Below are 20,331 nucleotides of genomic sequence, written 5' to 3'. Positions count from 1 at the left end.
CGGCAGCTCGTCAAGATCAAATATTAGCGCTCGACTCAGCAATATAAATACAGCGTACGTAGCGAGAAACGAGAGACGTCAAGTTACACGCAAATGAAACGCCTCTTAACAGATTGTATACTGGGCAGGAACAGATGCATAAGACTTCACGGGGAAATCCATTAGAGCACACCACAGGAATGAGCTGACGCCTCATCGTGTTAGGACAAATATTGAAAATTGTGTCTCGCTGAGCAGCCGGGGAAGATAAGATGCTGCTGGTGGCTGCGCGAAGCTGCGAAAGAAAAATACAGCGCAAGCAGAGGCAGACAAATGAATGCATGCAACCAATTTGAAATTCCGTCATGTCCAAGTCAATCTTATTCTGAAGCCAAATAAATCACACGCTCACCAAGTACTTTCATTTTTGAAAACTCAGATGCCAAATCGAGAGGGATTCAAACCCAAAAGCCAGAACCTAACAAATATTACTTTGCTATGTCTATCATGAGTAGGAAGTACAAAAAAGTCTAACCAAAAACAACACAGCAAATCTGCCAATTTGGTTTGAAACCAACGTTTTAGAATAATTTGGGAATTTTCTGACGGTCTTTCAAAGACACACTTTTTTTATTTGTCTGTTTACTATCAAGTCTCAACCATATATACTTCATATTCCTATTATTCATTTTTCCTTGACCAATTAAGAACATTTAAGAACAATTAAGACTGTTTCAGAATGTCTTGTGAATGACTTCATGTCCTTGGACAAAACGGTTGTCAGCGGGGAGAAGTTGGCTTCTCACCTCGAAGAAGTGATTGCTAATTTGGCTAATTGAAGCCCCGTTGGAAGTAACATGCTAAAAACTCAAGGATAACCAGACTGTTTGTTAGCCTGCTCCCAAAACATTTGTTATCTGGGACCCCTCCCCACACACACACTTTGTCTGGACCTCCGTCTCCTACATGCAAGTCTCAGGATTTGTGGTGACATATAGCTGTGCGGCATGTAGAAGTTTTTTTTTTTTTTTTTTTTTCAGGCTTATACGATGGCCTCCGTTGGGGACATGGCCTGAATCTTGTTTTTCTTGCTGCCCAATTCCTGGTGTTTTAGTTTTCTAACCTCGTTAACCTTGAATGTCTTAAGAACAACTGCAACCTTGAACAAAACCTGACGAGCTCAAAAGAGCCGCTACCTTCGCCAAACTGTTGGCTTACGAAGAGCCACATAGCTCAAGAGACTACATTATTCTTTAATATGTACCTTTTACTTAGCTTACCTTAACATGCTAATGATACACAAGTGCGAAAGCCCTGAGGTGAGAACAGCAGAATTTTATGTTTTCATGGTCTTGTGTTCTGTTTCTCTATCTTGTTCTTACATCTGATTAGAAAACCTGAGGTAGACAATCAGTCAATGGACACGTGCGCACTTGTCTCCTTGCACGTAACACTTCACCATGAAGGTTAGCCAAGAGCCTTTTCCTGAAGCCGTTTTCAAAAGGCACATTTGTACACTGTGTACCTTCTTCAATCTAAACAATGAAAAAAGAGCTCAAGGGAGAGTCATGAAAAAGAATTTGTTCCAGGCATTGTAGAAAAAATGTTTGTCAAGAGACTTTCAAACACATCCAAGCTCGTCACTCTTCTTTTGCGTCACTCCTCGAAGGACGTCACTCACATTGAAAGCCATACTTTTCTCGTCTGTTCTGCCTTTTGACTGCGTTGTAAAGCCGTGAATAGAAATGAAGGCGCTATGGTGAGCTTGTTTTTGAGCCACTGCAAACTTCAACTGCTTGGGGATTTGTTTGTAGCTCAAGGTGTCTTTGCTTGTTTTTCTAGGAGCGGGGTAGAATGACACTTTTTTTCTTCTCCCTCACTTGATTTATTTGAGCAAGTTGACACCAAAAACATTTCAATGGCAACTTCATTATGCACACAAAGTTCGAGATGTGATCTTCAGAGGTGTGTTAGTTGTGACTCCTTTCTGTGGTGTAGGTAAAAAAGCTCTAAATTTAGTTATCCATCCATGCAGGGTACCTGGTTCCAATACGCGGGTAAATTTTCTTCCTGAAAGTACAAGCCCTGGAATTCACCCAGAACAGCAACTTTGAACCAAAGTGCTCAATTTCTTTTAAGCTTCTGGGAAAGACTTGAGGTGTCTCCTGCACATCCTGTTATCGTAGACGATTCCGCCCAATTTTGAGTCAATCTAGGAAACTGGTATTGGGGGCTTGATGTTTGACTCCAAATCTGACTTTGTGGCACTGAGTTGCTAGAGCTTCAACTTTTATGGCGAGTACTCTAAATTTGCTTCTATGCTGCATCCACATGCATTGATAGCGACTACAGATAATTGAAATGAAGAATCATTTATATTAGGGATGTCCCAATCACATTTTTTGCATCTGAATCCAAGTTCGACTCACTTGATTTTAAAGAATTTTCAAAACCGAGCCGATACCCCCCCCCCCCCCAAAAAAAAACAAAACAAAAAAACATCCAAATTGTCTTATTCTGATGACGAAATCGGAATTGGCATGGCCTCATGAGACAAATGTTTTTCTACTCATGATAATAAAATTGCTGCTCTAAGAAGAATATTAATTAATTTCAGCCATGGCTTCTCGAGAATTTCTTGTGGGGCTATTTGTGATAGACAGATCAAACAATGCACTTTGTAGAGCCTTGTGGAATTATGGCTATAAAGTAAAGGTAATTACCGATCCCCAATGGCTGTCTTAACCGGAGAATCACTGAGGCAAGGCCTTTATTTTCGAGGACATGCGTGCTGTTGTTGTGTTGGTAGTCTTGCAAAGCCATTGGAATACTGTTTTTATGGCCGCCATAAGCGTCGCAGAGAGACTCAAAGCGCACCTTTATCTGCGGCAGCAGCAGTGTAATGACAGTTAGACTACATCATGGGTATTACGCTTCTATCAGTGAGGACATTACATCATTGAAATGACCCTACCCAGAGGGCCTGTAAAGAGGATGAAGACGCAAGTGTACTGTGAAATCACCAAGAAATAACACTACAATGCAGAGATGCTAATGTGTACAGTATTCGGCTAGCTATGGATACTGTCATGGCAAGCTTTCTCTATTTATCTTTTTTTTTTTTTTTTTTACATCAAGAACGGTACAGATTTGTCTTAGAATTTTCTGAGCAGAACCTATCATTCACTACCCGCTGCAATTTGTTTGCCCATGTGTGAGGTCACGTCAGCTTATGCTAACATGTCGTTTAGGCTAATATACTAACTATAGATGATGTTCATGTGAAGGTGTTGCATAATTTCACAATTGAATTCATGTGAGCTCATGTCAGTTTGTGCTAACATGTCATTTAGGCCAATAAACTAACTATAGATGAGGTTCATGTGAAGGTGTCGCATAATTTCACAAGTGAATTCATGTGAGGTCAGTTAGTGCTAACGTATCAACTAGGCTAGTATGCTAGCTAATACTATCGATGAGATTCTTGTTAAAGTGTCGAGTAGCTTTACAATTGTACACATGAGATCATGTCAGCTCGTGCTAACATGCCATTTAGGCTAATGTAAGGTGTCATTTAGGCTAATATACTAGCTAATACTCTGGATGATGCTCATGTGACGGTGTTGCTTAATTTTATGACTGAGTACAGTTATGAAATGTGTTGATAATTGCATATATACTAGATGCATGGTTTTGATGGCATCCTGGCTATTCTTTATCTGCGTCATGACAGACCACAGTAAATATATAGTCATAGACCCTTGTATACGTGCAGCATTCTGTAAATCTGATTTCCGCTATATTTATTGGGATTTAAGTAAAAAAGAAAAGATTCAGATGATTTTCATTATTAATGAAAGTATGGGTGTGAAAAAATGTAAATACTGAATAGTTTTTATTTTCAAAGAAATACCTCAAGAAAATGGCGGCCAAAAGCTCCTAATCACAAATTATAATAGTTGTTCCCTCTCATGTGTAATCCGGTGAGGCAACGAGGCTGTTCTGCTGTCTCATTGTTTTTTCTTTGTAACCTTCGCACATTACAGGAATATCCTTCCATCTCATCTGATTGTGCGTCATCGGATGTCAAACGAGGCCAAACAAAAGCTGTCACATAATTGCAACTCGCGCCCCGCTAGATGAGATCAAGGAATTCCAGGAAGTTTTCCCGGTCGTTTAACAATCACACTTTTGCCTCCCCCCTGACCGCTCATTGCGATTTGACAGTTTGAAGGATGTCACCATTTTTTTTCCCCTTCAATCCCTGGAGGCAGTATGCCGCTAACATGCAGGGCAGTCAATTCCTCACCTTCCTCACTCCTTACTGCCACTTCAAAGCACTTTCCTGTATTGCCTTTTCTTCTAAGGCTGCTGTCAGCCTCTCTAGAATGTAAAAAAAAAAAGAATACCAACTTCATTGATCAATACTAATTTGGTGCAGTTGTCCTTCATGATGAGAAAAATAAAAAAAAAAAAGCGTTGAGGGCCAATTCCCTGAAACGAACAGGTAGTCTGCCATTATGCAGCAATTTTTGGTCAGTTCCAAGAGATGGTACTTTCATCAACTACCCTTACTCCAGTGAGATTGTTTATCCTCCAATGATGTGTGGAAAAAGTCCCAAAATGAAAAAAAAAGCCATTTCTTGGGAGACAAATCAACCCAAGAGGTGGAAAAGCAAGAAAAGGTCTTAAGGACCCACACCCGAAAATGGAAGTGATCAAAATTCCCAGGGGTCATACTTGATTCCTCTAACTTGCTTCAATCAAATTAGCCAGATTAGTTGGACCACAGGTGTCAAACTCAAGGCCCGGGGGCCAGATCCGGCCCACCACATCATTTTATGCGGCCCGCGAAATGCTGATTTGACTTTCTGATTTGAGTTTCTGGCCAAAACACCAAACCTGCATGTTGTCTTCAACTTTTAAAAAATTGGGGCAATAAAACATTTTCTTATCCCCAATCTGTCATTCAAAACTAGCTAAGCGTGTGACAAAAACACTTAAAATGTATTTGACTTGACAGTCATACCAGCTCTCTGACAGAAACTATAATGATAAATATCATTCGACACCCCTGATTTAGACCAATAGGCAATGGTATAATTTTTACCCAAAACGTCGGAGAATAGAGCTTTTTGCCCCACGTCAATGGTCTGTCATGGCAGGAAAAAAACTCCTAAAGGATCTCCTGTATGTATCCCTTTTGTGGTTCTCAAATTAGGGTAAGTGTACCCCTGGAGTACTTGAAGGCATTCGTGGAGTATTTAAGGTTTTGACACTATCGACAGGTATCAGCAAACCGAATTTAAAGTTTCTTAATTCTGAGACCGTAACAGTAGATCTTTTTAAATTAAGAAGAAATTGATAAGAAACATGAAGCACCTATCACTCATTTTCATGTCAGTTCCTTCACATGTACTGGACGTAAAAAAACAATTGTAATTCCATTCCTTGCACTCCCAGGTGACACATGAACAACAACATGAAAGATGTTAAATTAACAATAAAAAAATGCACAAATAGCAAGTAAAAAGATGGCCAGTCAAAACACTTATGCACACTCATGTATCATATATGGTGAAGTGCAAGTGCTGTACAGCACAGTCCAGCGGAATTGTGTGTATGTGTGTGTGGAAGGGGGTCCTTGCTCCTTAGTTAGGGAGGGGAGAGCGTTCGAAATCCTGACAGGCTGGTGGAAAAGCTGTTGCTGAGGCTGCTGAGGCAGGACTGAAGGCTTCTGTACATCCTGCCAGGAAGGCAGGAGAAGAAAGTGTTGCTCAGTTCAATACATTAAGGACTCTTCCTCTCTTAATAGTAGCTGCTGCATTTTAATGCACTAGTACTCAGCCAGTTATTTCTGGGTGCACGTGTGTATAGATGCTGCCCTTGTAGACCATGTTTGCACTTCCATATTCCCAAGTAAATGACAGTTTCTTTGAAAGTTGCAAGATTTAACTCAGTGAGGGGGCAAACCATTACCAACAGTGACAGGTGACGCCGTTGGCGACCTTATATCGACGGATTAAAATGACCGATTGAATCTACTGTTCCGTGAGTCTCGGCTCTTTGTTTTTAAAATGTTTTTGTCATTATTGGGCAAAATGTCGGTCGCTCGGACGGTCTGAGTACCGCCAAACTTCTCACCTCTGCTTATTAGTGAAGCTTTATGCGGCGTGTCATAGTCATAGTCATAGGCGTGAGATATAGTCTTTTGATCTGCGATTGTTTGAGCGTGAGTCGGCAGCCTACATCAGCTCCTTGCGAGTATTCTCTTTTTGCACTTGTGCGTCTCACTTGTCCTCTTCATTATTTGGCTGAAAGTGCATCAATGACCTTGGCTCTACTTGCCCATAAGCAAGGGTCTTACCCTTTTAAGTCGGGGCACTTGCAAATCAAGGCAGCATTGTACTTAGAGCTAAGTGTTATTAATCTTGGCTTTCTTTCTGCATTTGCGCAGTCTTGGCGGGAAACTCATTGGATGTGAATGAATTGCAGTCGCTGCCAAGTCGTCCATCTATCGGGCCTCCCGGGACTACACAAACAAGTTTATATCGATCAAAGTCCGCACAATGGACAAAAATCCATCATTTCATTCATCATGTACATCCCAAAGTCAGTTGGCAGCCTTTCTGAGCGCCTCCCCCCCTTTTCGGAAAGAGTGCATATTGTGGAGTGTACTCCAACTTTGCCCCTGTCAGAAGATTGAGCGAAGCGCATTCACTTTGCATTCCCCACTGACCCAGCGCAAATCCGATCGCTACTGACAAACAGTGACCGTTTGAGCCTCTGCTGCGCAGCACGTTGGCATCTGTAGGAGGAAGAGTGAGAGATGAAAGAATCTGTCATTTTTCCTGCCCCCTCCTCCTCCCCCGCCACCATTTCATGATTCATCCAGAACGAGTTGACCAAAAACACTCAGACCACTCCAACTGTCTCCGCTCGTCCTTGCGCCGTAAGCCTCACAAGTGTCCAATAGAGTCTCGGCTATCATTGACCGTGACAGCCTGACACCTTGCGGCGCAGCTGTTTGTTTTGAGCCGCCCCCGCTGCCGCCGCAGGGGGTGCTCTCTGTTTAGGCTGCGCTGCCAACACAATGGACGTCGCTAAAACATTTAAGCTAGCTTGCACATGGTGCAAAAAATCAGGAGCTGTTTGAAAATAAGCCTCTGCCGCCAGCTGTCCAACATTGTTGTTTGTTATGGCTAAAGGCATAAATCAAATGTTAAGGATCTGTACTTGAAATTGGACAGGAACATGAGTCTTTCTAGGCTTTTTTGGGGGTGCTCAAGCAACCCTGCTTTGAATACGAGCACCTCTAAAATTATATTATTAGATTTTTTTTTTAAATGTCTATTTTACTAACAAAACAAAGCTTGTCGTGAACCAGGAATTGTGTTAAATTTATTAACACGCTTAACCTACTTTCATTTCCAGTGCTCACAGTTACTGAATTTAGTATGTAGGGCACATAGTGTATGTTGTTAGGTAGGTGTTAACTTTGGAGTGAGCAAACGTTCTATTTAAACTGGTACAGCCTTGATTTTCAGTCTTGTTTCCTGAGTCCCCACGGATTTTTCTAGCCTCAATTCAGCAACCCACTTGGTCATGTGTATGTCAGTCACATAGTTGTCATAGCGATTCACATGATAAAACATGTAAAAATGAATTTGAACTGTTTAGTTTCACATTTATATCATACTGGAACTAGAACTACAACTTTCTGCTTTGTGTTGAAGAATTGTGGGAAATGATGTCAGACTATAGCGAGCTGAGCTTTCTGGCGGCGTGTTTCCAAATTGTGACAGTGAGGCTATGTTGGGCCAACTGAGGTTTTGAATAATTAAAAAAAGAAAGTTCTTTCATTCAATGAGCAGTTGACTGAAGATGCCTTCAATGAAAGCTCACACATTCGGTCATCTCAAAAAGCAGTAGAAGTACAGATTCAAAACACCAAACAGTAATGACTCATCTCTGAGCACATTGCAGAGGGCTAAAACAGCTTTCTCACTCAAAAATTCGGGAAATAAACTGCATTAAAATGAACAAAACAGTTACATTTTCCTGCCTGGCTTGGTGCTCAGCAACAACAAAGCTTTGCCTCTCAACAGTTCCTATGAGTCCTAAGTAAAAAAAAAAAAAGAAAATGTGCATGAAAAAGTCTCAAGAAAATGCGATGGAACATGTATAGCAAGTCACCCATTTTTAGAGCAGTTTCAAAGGGTCCTACTTTAATCAAGTCTTTCAGTACAATTCCGCCAAAATGAGGCCAAACTGAAATCAGAGATGGGCTGTCACAGAGTGTCCAGGTTTTTAATCCACATAGTAGGATGTGACCAGAGCACACATGAATATTAAATATTTATCATTACAGGCCTGTAGCAAAGAATTTATATATATATATATATATATATATATATATATATATATATATATATACATATATATATATATATATATATATATATATATATATATATATATATATATATGCTGTTGTATTAATTTATTTGATTTACTTTTAATGTATTGTGTTTGTGGTTGCGCATGTTTGCCCCAGCAGATGTGATGGAAGGGAAAAGTGCCATGCTGCTGGGCATGAGTCAGTGGAACTCTAACGACCTAGTGGAGCAGATTGAGACACTGGGACACATGGACCCGTCTCATGGTACGCACACATACACCCGCGCACAACATCTCTCTCTCTCTCTTTCTATGTGTGTGTGTGTGTGTGTGTGTGTGTTTATATATATATATATGATATTTTCCAGGGAAATATTGTATATCTGTGTTTTGCTTAGCATGCATATTCTATGCACAGTCTCTCCTTTCTTGCATGGAATCAACTGGAAGGACACTTCAAGTATTTCTAGTATTTCCTTGTATATTTGTGAATAGCAGTTGCCTCCACGTGAGAGTGGTTGCCATGTTAATCAGAAGACCTTGTACGTTGACTGCATTCGTACTGTACATCGCTCCTACAAAAAAAATACACAAAACAAACACATACAAAACACATGGAAAAAACACAGTTTTATCCAGGTTTTTCACAAGTATATTGAATGTATTGCTACAACAAGATATAAGAATTAGAAAACATTTTCCACTTTTAATGTGCCTGAATTGATTTTCCTTTTTTTTTTTTAAATGCGGTTTGATGTTTTCTACTGAAAATGCCAAAATGCCACGACCCCGCCGCTTCATTTGAATACCACAAGCAATATTCGAAATGTCACTGGCCTCATATCAACAAGCAGCCCAGCGGCGGAGAAAAAAAACAACACAATAAAAAAACAAAATGAGGATAGTGAGCTGACAGCCCGACGCCGTGAGATGATTTTTTGGCGCTTTGAAATATAAGGAGCTCCAGCCCATGAACATGAGAGAGTGCAGGGGGGTTGGGGAGAAATGGGGGGAGTTAGATGATGACATGCAAAATATGCAATCTGTTTGAACCTTAGAGCGCTTTCTCTTTTGCTCCCGCCGTCTGTAGGCTTCAATCGCTGCTGCTAGTGGAATAACAGTCATCGCTAGGAGCTATCTGAAGATGGTGAAAACTCGAGCATGCGAGGTCTACTGCCAAACACGCCAGCTCTTGTCACATTGAACTAAACACGGAATCGCCTCGTGATCACAAACACACATAGAGTAGACATGCTGAATTCAGGATACCCGGTGTTCTTCTCCGCTTAAACCGTCACTCTTTAACCGAACGACCCCTAATGATTACAAAAATACAATTGTTTTCAGTTGTGGAAACAGGCCGCGCAAGACTAACCTTTAATTGGTATTTTAATAAACATTGAAAAACCTGCATGTATATTTTTTTGTAAAATCCTGTCAAGCAGTATTTTATTCAAACTTTATTAGTATTTTATTAGGATTTAAAACTTTGCAACTTCATTTGGAGTGGTAGCTCCAGGTGTGTTTTATTCAGTAATCAAGTAGATAGATCACACAAGGTCATTGATTTTATTGCTGGCTTGTGTGCTGAAAAATTGCGTCACTAATGCGCATATGTCTAAAACTTGGCATTTTCTGGTGGCTCAGATGCAATAGTCAAAATACTTATAAAAGCAGTGTCAAAGTTTCACAGTAACATAAAGATCATCTTATTAACATTGTTAAAAGTGCAAGAAAAAGAAAATGAATCCAGGGGTCTGTATTAGACACAAGGACAAACAGGAAAAATTGCTTTTCAGCGGTGATTTTACTTGGCCGTATTGTTATTTATGGGATTTTACATTATTCCCTGAGGTTATTCTCATATGCACTCTTCAAATTTAAACAATTGCATGTATGCGATTGCGAGGCTAGCCCATGTTTAGTAAGTAAGCGTGACAGTAGCTGTGTTTTTCAGTACTCCAGTTCCTGCAATTCCTCCTCTTTCTTGCATTCGATAAAATAGAAAGACGACTCTTGGTGTAAGGTATTAATGCTTAACATAGCGTCCTATTAAAGACTCGGAATGGAATCCGTTCACCCGAATATTGGCCATCCTGAGTGACGCTCGCAATGTGCCGTTGACACAATGGGAAACTTTCAATTGTACTTTCGTGCGCATAAATCAGCTCAAGGTTTTATGGAGATTTATGCAAAGTGTTTTGGGTTTTTAATGGAATATGTGAACCCACTCTGCAGAAGCCCAGGGATTTGATCAATTGCTGTGAGGAAATGCGCTGCTATTAATAATAATCATAATCATGTTCGTACTTAAGCCTTTTGTTCCCTTCCATTAATGTCTGTCAAGTGTCATTTTCAGTAGTAACACAGCGTGCAAAATGTAAATATACTTCGCTCTAATTAATGCAACTTGTGTGTGCGTGTGTGTGTGTGTGTGTGTGTCTGTTCCCTTGGTGTTTGCGCATGGTGGGAACCAAATCCCAAGTTTGACTGTTTTAAGGGGACCTTTTGTGGGAATCGCACAAGTTCAGACCTCTTTTTGAGAGTCAAAATTTGCTTTTAGGGTTTAGGTTTGAATTAAATTTTGGTTGAGGTCTCCACTATGATAGAAAAACCCTTGTGTGTGTGTGTGTGTGTGTGTGGGCGCACGTGTTTTTATTATTTTTAATGCAAAATCAAGACTTTTAAATCACATTTTGCAAGTTGCTGTCGACTTAAAATAACATCACCTGTTCTCAAGACTCTGGTAAAGTCCAATCACAGCTCACCTGGTCACGTGACATTCACAAGCTGAGCAATGATTGGTCGGTACCTGAGCCTTCAGTAGTACATGTGACATCATTTTTTGTAGTTAGCAAGTGACAAATGTGTTTTTAAAAGAATGAATTTTACACGAAAAAGAATTTAGTTATCCAAGTACTTGTAGACAAAACTACCACTGAAAACGACTAAATAAGTGTCCTGTCCTTTTAATGCAGAGTAAAATGTATCACCACCATGATGTCAAAAATCCATTTTTACTTTGCTGGCATCGAATGAGGTAAATATTCAATTATTTGCTGCCATCGAAGAGAAAAAATACAGTACTTGCAGTAATAACTATCTTAATCTGCCCTTTGCTCCAAGAAACTTTAACTCATTCACTGCCATTGACGACTATTGATGTGTGAGATCAATTTTTACTGGGCTGGCAGTAAATTAGTTGATTACATATTTTGCATTAATTTAATAGAAATTGTCGTTAAAACTCTATATTCATTTTTACGCAGTTTGATCCAGGGGCCTTTCCGTTATTTCCATCGGAAAAATATTTAGAAAATATGAAAAAAAAATTAGCTTCAAAGGTTAGCAGCGTTAGCCATGAAGCTTCCAAATAAAAGGTAAGCGGAAGCTTTCAATGACAGAACTTCAGTGGGAAACATTAGCGTGTTCCCGTGGAGATCAAAGAAATATCTCCTGCTGAGATGCTCCACAAAGTGCCTTTCATACAGACACACACACACACACAAACACACGCATGCACTCACATACTCACATCAATAGGAGGCCACTTACTAAAGCTTTAAGGACCTGTGAAGTGCCCCACTATCACACAAGTACTGGACTCTTTTGAGCATTTGATGTGCACATGTGCCCAAGCGTGACCAAATGTGTGGTGGGCTTTTTTTTTTTTTTTTTTGTCTTTGGATGATTTCAAGTAATTTAGTTCTGTTGTGCGAGGTGGCCCAAGCGAATTCACGTAATTGTGCCATGTCCTTTCCCTGCGTCAATTTGACTTTGTGTTATCAATGACTTAAAAGATTTCGTCTCTCTGTGTTAACCAGTCGTCCTGTTTCTTTCTTTTCTGCAAGGTCCGGTTATCGTGAATACCCGGCAAGAGGAGCGATCACATTAATAGCTCCTAGCTGTCCATATTTTAGTCTCATCATCATTTGTACGCACGTAATAAGCTCTGACATTAGCGCAGGTCACATCGGGGTGCGGCGCAGGTCGGCGTCATGGCTTGAAGGGGAAATCTACCCGCAATTAACGGCGGAAAAGTGCTGCGGGCTCGTCTCAGTCAGCGCCGCCCATTAAATCTCGTCTATTTGCCGCTTCCTCTGAAGCCCTTATGGCTTCCTAACCTCGCCAATTATTTCTTCATCTCAATTTTTTCCAATTGTCCTCAGCCTGTGCGCTCCCATTTATTTCCCCCGCTCTGCCCTTTCGGAGGCCGGCCTCTATTGCCATTATGTCGCTCGCTGACGTCTGTCTGCACACATTTGTCACTCGGCTAATCGAAACACTTTTAGTCAAAGCAGAGTGGCAAGAGATGGAAGACCTGCGGTAACGATGGATAATCTATCCATCCGTCCATATATTAGTCCAAAGTTGTTGACGGTTTTAGGTAGGGATGGGGGAGTATCGATACCAGGCATCGGGTACTCATACAAACACAGGGAGGCCGGAGCGAGCTGGATTTCAACTCGGGACTCTGAAGTGTGAGGCGGATGTGCTAACCACTATACCGCCGAGCCACAGCGCTTGCTATTTTTCTATTTTAGGGTTTCAAATTTCAGGTTTTTAGCTCTTCTCGAAGCCCAAGATTGAAAGGTCAAATCAGTGTTTTCAACATAGGAGATGCTATCTAAGGAAGCTTTTAAGATGGTGTAAGTTGGTAGTAAATTGGTGATTATGGTTTTGAGGTAATATTTCAAAACTAATGAAAAATTAAGTCAGGGCGTGAAATCTAGTTTTTTGGGACAAAAGTAGGGGTCAAAATGGCCTCTAATTATTATTCAAACTTGAGTGTTTTTGTAAAACTTGAGTTCTTGTAGGGTTTTATGTCGAAGTTTTCAGTTATTACTTAAAACCTGTCCAGGGTGTGGCCCTCCTTTTGCCCAAAGGCAGCTGAGATAGGCACCAGCAAGGCAGCGACCTTAGTGAGTGGTTGGAGGGATAATCCCACCAGTTGGGATTGGAAATTAGGGTTTCAAGACAAATTGAGGGTATCAAAGCTAGCTTTCCTATTAGAGTCTGGAGTTCAAGCTACATCTTTGAATTTAAAGCAGTATTACAAATAGGGTTTGAAAATCAGGGTTTTATTTTCTCATTTGTGTTTCACACCATGATTGAAGACTTCAATTAGGGTTTTCAAAGCAGTTTTTTTAAAACTATCGAAATCATTTCAAAATGGTTTGTCTTCATTTTAGCGGTGGCACCGAAAAAGGTGTCAGGCATGATTTCATTTTGCAACTGCGGAGGAAGTTGCACCCGGCGATGTTAGAGATGAAGAAGAGTGCTGGGTCGCTGGTGTGCTGGCTTTCCTCATGTCTTTGTCGTCCTGCGGCGCTCGTTTCCCAACCATCTGCTCGGCTACACAAGATAAATGTGACACGGCGAAGGCGCGAGAGACCTGAGGGGAAACCGGGGCAAACGGGAAAGATGCACGCTAGAAACATCACATTTTAGGAGAGTGTTGAGAACACCTTATTTATGCCGCTTATACCTAGTGAGCTCCAAGTGAGAGATCAATATTTTATACCTCGAAAGTCCTTTCATCTCAAATCCCGCAAGTCCTTTTAGATTTCAACCATCCTCTGTATCGCTGATAGCTGCAAAGGAGAATAAATTGGGATTTTTTTTTTCTCCATAATGGTGGGTGCTAGCATTAGCATTGCAATTGGCATGAAAATCTTCTTAATGCGTTATGACGCTTTCAAGACATATATTGTAAAAAGTATTGGTCCAAAAGGGGTAAAGTTAAATTAGTAATACGTCGAAACTAATTTAAAATATGAATTATTGACGTCCATGGCAACAATGTTAGTTAACGCAACAGTTGCTTTTTCGTGTATATTTAGGAAGAAAACGTCAACAACTAAGATGGCTGATTGCGATCATTTGTTGTTCTGGTTCATCATAACACATTTCGATTTCCAGTAAACCTCATCATATTTTCCTTTATTTATATAAATAAAGAAGTATCTTAACTTCCAAATATTTCATCCATTCCACTGACTAACATCATCTTGGAAGATAATGGCAGTCAGTAGAAATCTTTATTTTTATATATATATATATATTTCCTTGAATGCAGCATTAGGTACCAACCAATCATTCAGGTAACAACCAATCATGGCTAAGCTTACGAATATCACATAGTAACCAAAGTCAGTTGAGCCATGATAGGATTTTACCCGAACCCTGAGCAAGTTATGACGTCATTTTCAGTTGACAGCAAGTGGCAAAATAGCCGAGATATAAAAACGTGTGTCTTTTATCGCTTAGTTTATGTTTCATAAAAGTAAAATTAATCGTAACACAGAGTTTAGATTAGTAGGTACGCATGAAACATATTATGGTAAACAAAATCAACAACTTTGGGTTGGCTTCCCTTTAATCAAAGTTGTAGAAATGTTATTCTTTATAGCACAGGTGTCAAGCTCCGGTCCACGAGGGCCAGAGCCTTTCGTGTTTTGTTCCTCTCCTCAGAACACCTGATTCAAATGATTAGCTCACCAGCATGCTCTGCAGGAGCTTGAAAATTCTCCAAATCATTTGGTGTGTCTGGAAGGAAGCGACAAAAACATGCAGGATACCTGCCCTCTGGGAGTGGGCTTTGACTTCTATAGGTACCATTTGTCCAAGTAACAACTTTACACACCTTTCCATTTTCTCAGTCAGCTGTGTGATGTGGCTGTTGCTTTATGATTTTAAATGACCTTCAAATCACACCTGTAAATGTGCAAGAGTCACAAACTTTCATAGAGAATTTGAAGGTGTTTCCAAACTTTTGACCAGTACTGTACTGGGCATTGATATCAGCTTTTGCCACATTGCACACTACAGCTTCTCAGAATAAATGCTAAAATCTATTCATCAGGCTTTTAAGCACAGATTGCTCCATTATTAGTTGAAATCGTTAACTCCGCTTATTACCAGAAGTATAAAAGACCTCTGGTCTTGAAATAGTCCTTGTGTGGGATCCGACAATGTTTTGCCTCCCGGGAATGCCGGAACTTTCTGCCCTCTTTCTTTCCTTTCCTATGCTTTTTTTTCTTTTCTTTACAAGGAAGCAAAATGTCCCCTCATTGATTTTCTGACCAAAAATAGTGTTGTGCGGTGAGCTCCCTTGTGTGTGCCAGGCTGGGAACGGAGGACAGAATAAAGCCAAATAAACATCCTATTAGAGAGCAAACGGAATGAGGTGACATGCTGTACAGAAGCTTCCAGAGCTTGGCTGGTTTTCTGCAGGGTAAAAACCAAAAAAACGGCTTATCAGCTGACCAAATTGAAGTAGCTACTCCGCAGGTGCAATGAAGACAAATCAAGGGGCATTAAGGTAATATCGACCGCGTTCAATGATCGATATCCATTTGCGGAGGTGGGAGTAACTCATGTGCAAGTCATAAGTAAATGTCAAGTTCTAACCTTCAAGTTTCAGGCAAATCCCAGGTTACTCTGAAAAAGTCAAACAAATAAAGTTCAGTCCCCCAAGCAATTTTATGGCGATTTTAGTCACGTCCTCAAAGCCGGAAGTCAAATCACACAAGCCTGCTAAGATACATTACTCACAAAAAGGGAATGGATTTTCAGCTTTTGAATGAAATTGAGGTGAACCTATAATTTATTATAACCTTTAAATCTGATCCTAGGTTTTTGAATGCGCATGTTCATCTGTGTTTCAGTGATTCTTCTCAAGAACCTGAAGGGCATAATTCACATCAAATGTTTGATCCATGAATAGACTAAAACATTTTGTATTTTAACAGGCTTTTGCATCATACCGTGACTGTTCTTGAAATCGAGACATGTAACAATCGATGGAGTTATCTTACCCCCAAATTTTATTTAAAATGATATGTTCTATGGAGCAACCAATGCTCCTAATACGGCGGGATTTATACAACATTGAAAATCCACACGTTTTTTTTCTTCACATGCTGGCAACTGACAATGACATCACAGTTGCTCGTGGCTCACGTGAGTCACATGACCAAGTCAGATACCAAGATGATCTGTCTAGTGGTTACTTGAGCATTAAATAACTGAGATGGCATTTTCAGAGCAATTGGGAAAAAAAACCTGATAAATTCAGTTGATTCATGTTTCATAAATGCACTATTCATCACAATGCTGCGTTTTGACGACAGTTGTAGGGGCACAGAGACTGGATTATTGTAAAGAGGGTTTGGGGGTTTACTTCTCCTTTTAAGTACTGTGATGTTTTCCTCATTCTAAAATGACTGACCGACAAGGTCAAATTTTCTTATTTTAAGATTTTGTATCATCAAGTGATGATTTTTTAAAATTAGAAATGGCTTGATGGCCATTGAGAATTAAGGGACTTTCCAGAACTACAACCCACTTCTGACTCAACTTTTTTTTTTTGACTCACCCTCTTTTTTCAGAAGGCCTTTACCAGCTGGGCGATCCACGTTGTGCTCCACAAAGCAGCATCGAGGGACTGGAGGACGGCGAGGTATCACAAACACACAACTGTTTTGAGGGCCTTACAATTACAAAACAAAAAAAAAGAAGTTTAAATCTTGGCTAAGCAGCCACATGCCGAATGAGCAACAAGTTGGATCCCTTCTCTTTGTAGAACTCCAAATGTCGCACGCACGTGCTGCTGCTGGTGGTGCACGGTGGCAACCTCCTAGACACGGTGGGTGGCGACCCCAGCGCCAAGGCCGGCGACGTGGCCACGCTGGCGTCCGTGCTGGAAAAAGTCACGCGGGCGCATTTCCAAGCCGCTGCCGAGCATGTGATGATTAAATTGGTGCCGTGTCCTCCGGTGTGCGCTGAAGCCTTCTCGCTAGTCTCCAAGTGAGTCTTTTTTTATTGTTTCCCTAATACTCGTCACTTTATATAATTGCCTCTTTCTGACATGGTAATTTCAGCAAGTTTGCTTCTGCCATAATACCATATATTTGAACTTAAATCAGTCCTCAAATGACTTGAGTACCGTGGTTAAAAAAATGCTTGAGGCATTTTTTTTTCCGCCTCAGCTATCAACTTCAAAATAAAGCTTTTCGTTAACATACGAACTTCACTGCCTTGGTTTGCCTTTATTTTAAAGGAGAACCTGGCAGCGTGTCGAGGCGTAACGTTTGACTTGCCTCAACAGCCAAGCCATGTTGCCCTGAAATCAAATTTGAATGCTAATTATGCTAATTAAGTAAGCTTAAAACGAATTGATTATGCTGACATTGCGTTATACCGGGCCTGGTGCTCAATTTACAGTGGCTCCAATCTTTGCAGCGAGCAGCAGCAAGCGGAAGTAGATGTTTGCAGCATTAGCGACTAGTAACATTCAACTTTAAGCTAGCAAGAGCTGTCAGATTAATTTTCAAAGGCAGTTTAATACATATAAATGACTCTCCTGAGACAGTTGCACTGACCAAATTTCAAACAAGCCAGGCTAACCCGAATGTGCTTCTTTAGCTAGCAAAAATCCTTACTGTGGTTTTGAAATATTTGTCTGAAATCTCACTGGTTTCTAAAGAGTTAAACATTCTGCTGAATGAATGTAATCAAGATTGTTCTTGAACCCAGCGAAAATATAATTTTCATTTTCATTGGAATACTATTATATGTGATAGAATATTCAGTAAGATTCCCGAATCCCAAAATATTTGATAGCTGCGGCCCTTCATTATGTTTAACAATTCTAACTTGTGCCATCGTTTTAATGATTAAAAACGCCTCAAGGTGAAATTAAACAGAAGATGCGATTAATGTTCTCTGGCAGAGCTATCTCTGTGGATTCAGTGCTTATTGATGTTTGATTTGCATTCATCTTTCATTTGTGGCATTCTGTTCTTAATGGATGTGGACGGCCGGTGTCACCTCGCCCCCCATTATGAATTATAAAGCCTGGCGTCCACTAAAACCACCTTTTTTTTTCTTAAGCGCAGAGCTAATTTGTTGAATATATGAGATGGAATTCCGCCTTTTACGACATGTGTTTTGTTTTGTTTTTTTAGGCGCAAATGACTTTGTTTCACATTTGGTCTGCGTCATTTGGTTTTAAGGCTCAATGTGTTTTGGATGAACAGTCACGTTTGGCGGAGTAGAAGGAACAGAGCAGTCCTCTGGGTGCCTTGACGCCGCATAGGCTTGACGTTCACGTCACGGCCTTCAAAGTTGTTCGCACGTGAAATATTTAAAACATGTTTCTGCCGGAGTCAAGAGGGAATTTATTATTTGCACGGATTACCAAAACTGTTTTGCGTGAAGAAAATGATCATCACTCATGTATGTTTGTTTCAACCATCGGTTAGGGTTTTAAGTTTGTGTTTCATACCAATGTTATGGTGGTAGTGTGTCAAGTAAGGGTTGAGGTTTTATCTCAAATAGGGTCACAAGATAGGTTTGTGTTTGAAAATAGGGTTAGGTGTTTCAAATTAAGGTTTCAAACCATGGTTAGTCTTTTGAATATTGTGATATAGTCACAAAAATTGCTTTATATTACTGTTTCAATCTTGATAGCTGTTCAAAAGGATTTCAAGCAACAATTAGGGTTTCAAGCCATGATTTGGATCTCGATTGATGATTTTAGGGTTGGATTGGAGTCTTAAAATAAGGGTCCACTAAGAATGGGATCACGTCTGAAATTATTGTTTCAAACTAAGAATAGCTTTTTAGAAAAGGTTTCAAAGCGATGTTTAGGGTTTCAAGCCATGGTTTGAGTTTCACAGTAGATTGTTAAGCCTCAGTTAGGGTTATAAATTGGCGTTTCAAACCAGTGTATGGCTTTTAAAGTCGAGTTTCAAGTCTGGGTTAGGGTTAGGGAATTCAAAAACATTATAGCAGAAAAGGTTAGGTTTTCAAAACAAGGTTTCAAGCCATGTTTACAGTTTCAAAATAAGATTTTAAGCTTGGGTAAGAGTTTCAAGCAACAATTATTTTCAAAATTAGGGTTTTAATCCTTGTAGCAAGGTAGGTTTTATATTGGGGTTGGATTTAAAGTAGGATTTCAAACAAGTTTTTAACAGGCGAGGGTTCAGTTTTCAAAATAAGCTTTCAAGCCATATTTAGAGTTTCAAAGTAGGGTTTCGAGTGTGGATTACAGTTTCAAGTTCCAGTAGGCCTGCAGTTTTAAGATGTCATGTCTATCCGGGTTAGTTGTTTATCGTTGGTATTTTGAGTTTTCGGGATTTTGTTTTGGTGGGGTTTCTGTTCATTTCTGTTTGGGTTCATGTTATGTTTTCCTTGTGTCGGTCTATTTGGTATGATTTCTTCCACCTGTTTCATCCAATCGGTTTCCCCTGCTTCTAGTGCCTATCCAGCTGTTGCGTGTTTCGCTAATGAGTGTACTTGTACTTAAGCCCCATTTTCGTTCCAGTTATTTGTCGGGTCATTGTCTTACCTTGCTATTGTATGTCACTGTCCTCCTCATTCCAATTAGTCCCCAGTCTACCCGTCGCTGTCTCCCTGCTGTTTCCCTGTGAGTTGATTTTAGTTTTGAATTTGTCTTGCTAATTTGTCCGGTTTTGTTCCCAAGATGGAACAATCATAAAACAGAGTGAAACGGTAACAAAGACAAATAAATACTTCAACAAGGGTGAGGTTTCAAAGTGGCGAAATTACATCTTGTAGAAGCCCGCGGGTCTGGGGCCCTCAACTTGAGAACCACTGTTATAAGCAGTGTCAGCGACCATTACAGCATTATGAATAGTGTTAGCTGTAATGACATCATTATAAATTGTGTTAAGTACCACTACAGATAACATGATGAGCGTGTTATCAATGGTGTTATGTGATAAGACAGCGTTGCTCAGGTGGGCGCACCGAGCCTCATTTGGCCAACCTGACACAAACAAAAACATAGGACGAACTGTCACGGGGGTGCACGGCGGGTGTGAACGCCGGCGTGGTTGCGGAGGACCCAAAAGCAGGGGAGCGTCGGGACAGGGGGTTGATGAAATCCATGTTTATTAATACAACGAACGGGAACAAAAAGCG

At 40.3% G+C, this 20,331-nt stretch overlaps 1 protein-coding gene across 2 annotated transcripts in view; it reads left to right on the top strand.

Annotated features, from left to right (window-relative positions):
• The window catches only part of LOC148415888 (membrane-associated phosphatidylinositol transfer protein 3-like), a 78,649-nt gene that overhangs the window by 19,171 nt on the left and 39,147 nt on the right, over nucleotides 1-20,331 (top strand). For both annotated transcript variants that reach the window (XM_088427841.1, XM_088427840.1), the window contains 3 exons: nucleotides 8,540-8,644; nucleotides 16,773-16,843; nucleotides 16,967-17,190. In XM_088427841.1, coding sequence (XP_088283967.1) covers nucleotides 8,540-8,644; nucleotides 16,773-16,843; nucleotides 16,967-17,190 — 400 coding nt within the window. The remainder of the gene's footprint in view (nucleotides 1-8,539; nucleotides 8,645-16,772; nucleotides 16,844-16,966; nucleotides 17,191-20,331) is intronic.

The sequence above is a fragment of the Hippichthys cyanospilos genome, chromosome 11, assembly GCF_059441005.1.
Source record: "Hippichthys cyanospilos isolate Australia breed blue-spotted pipefish chromosome 11, RoL_Hcya_1.0, whole genome shotgun sequence".
NCBI lineage: Eukaryota > Metazoa > Chordata > Actinopteri > Syngnathiformes > Syngnathidae > Hippichthys > Hippichthys cyanospilos.
This window is presented reverse-complemented; position numbering and strand designations above follow the sequence as displayed.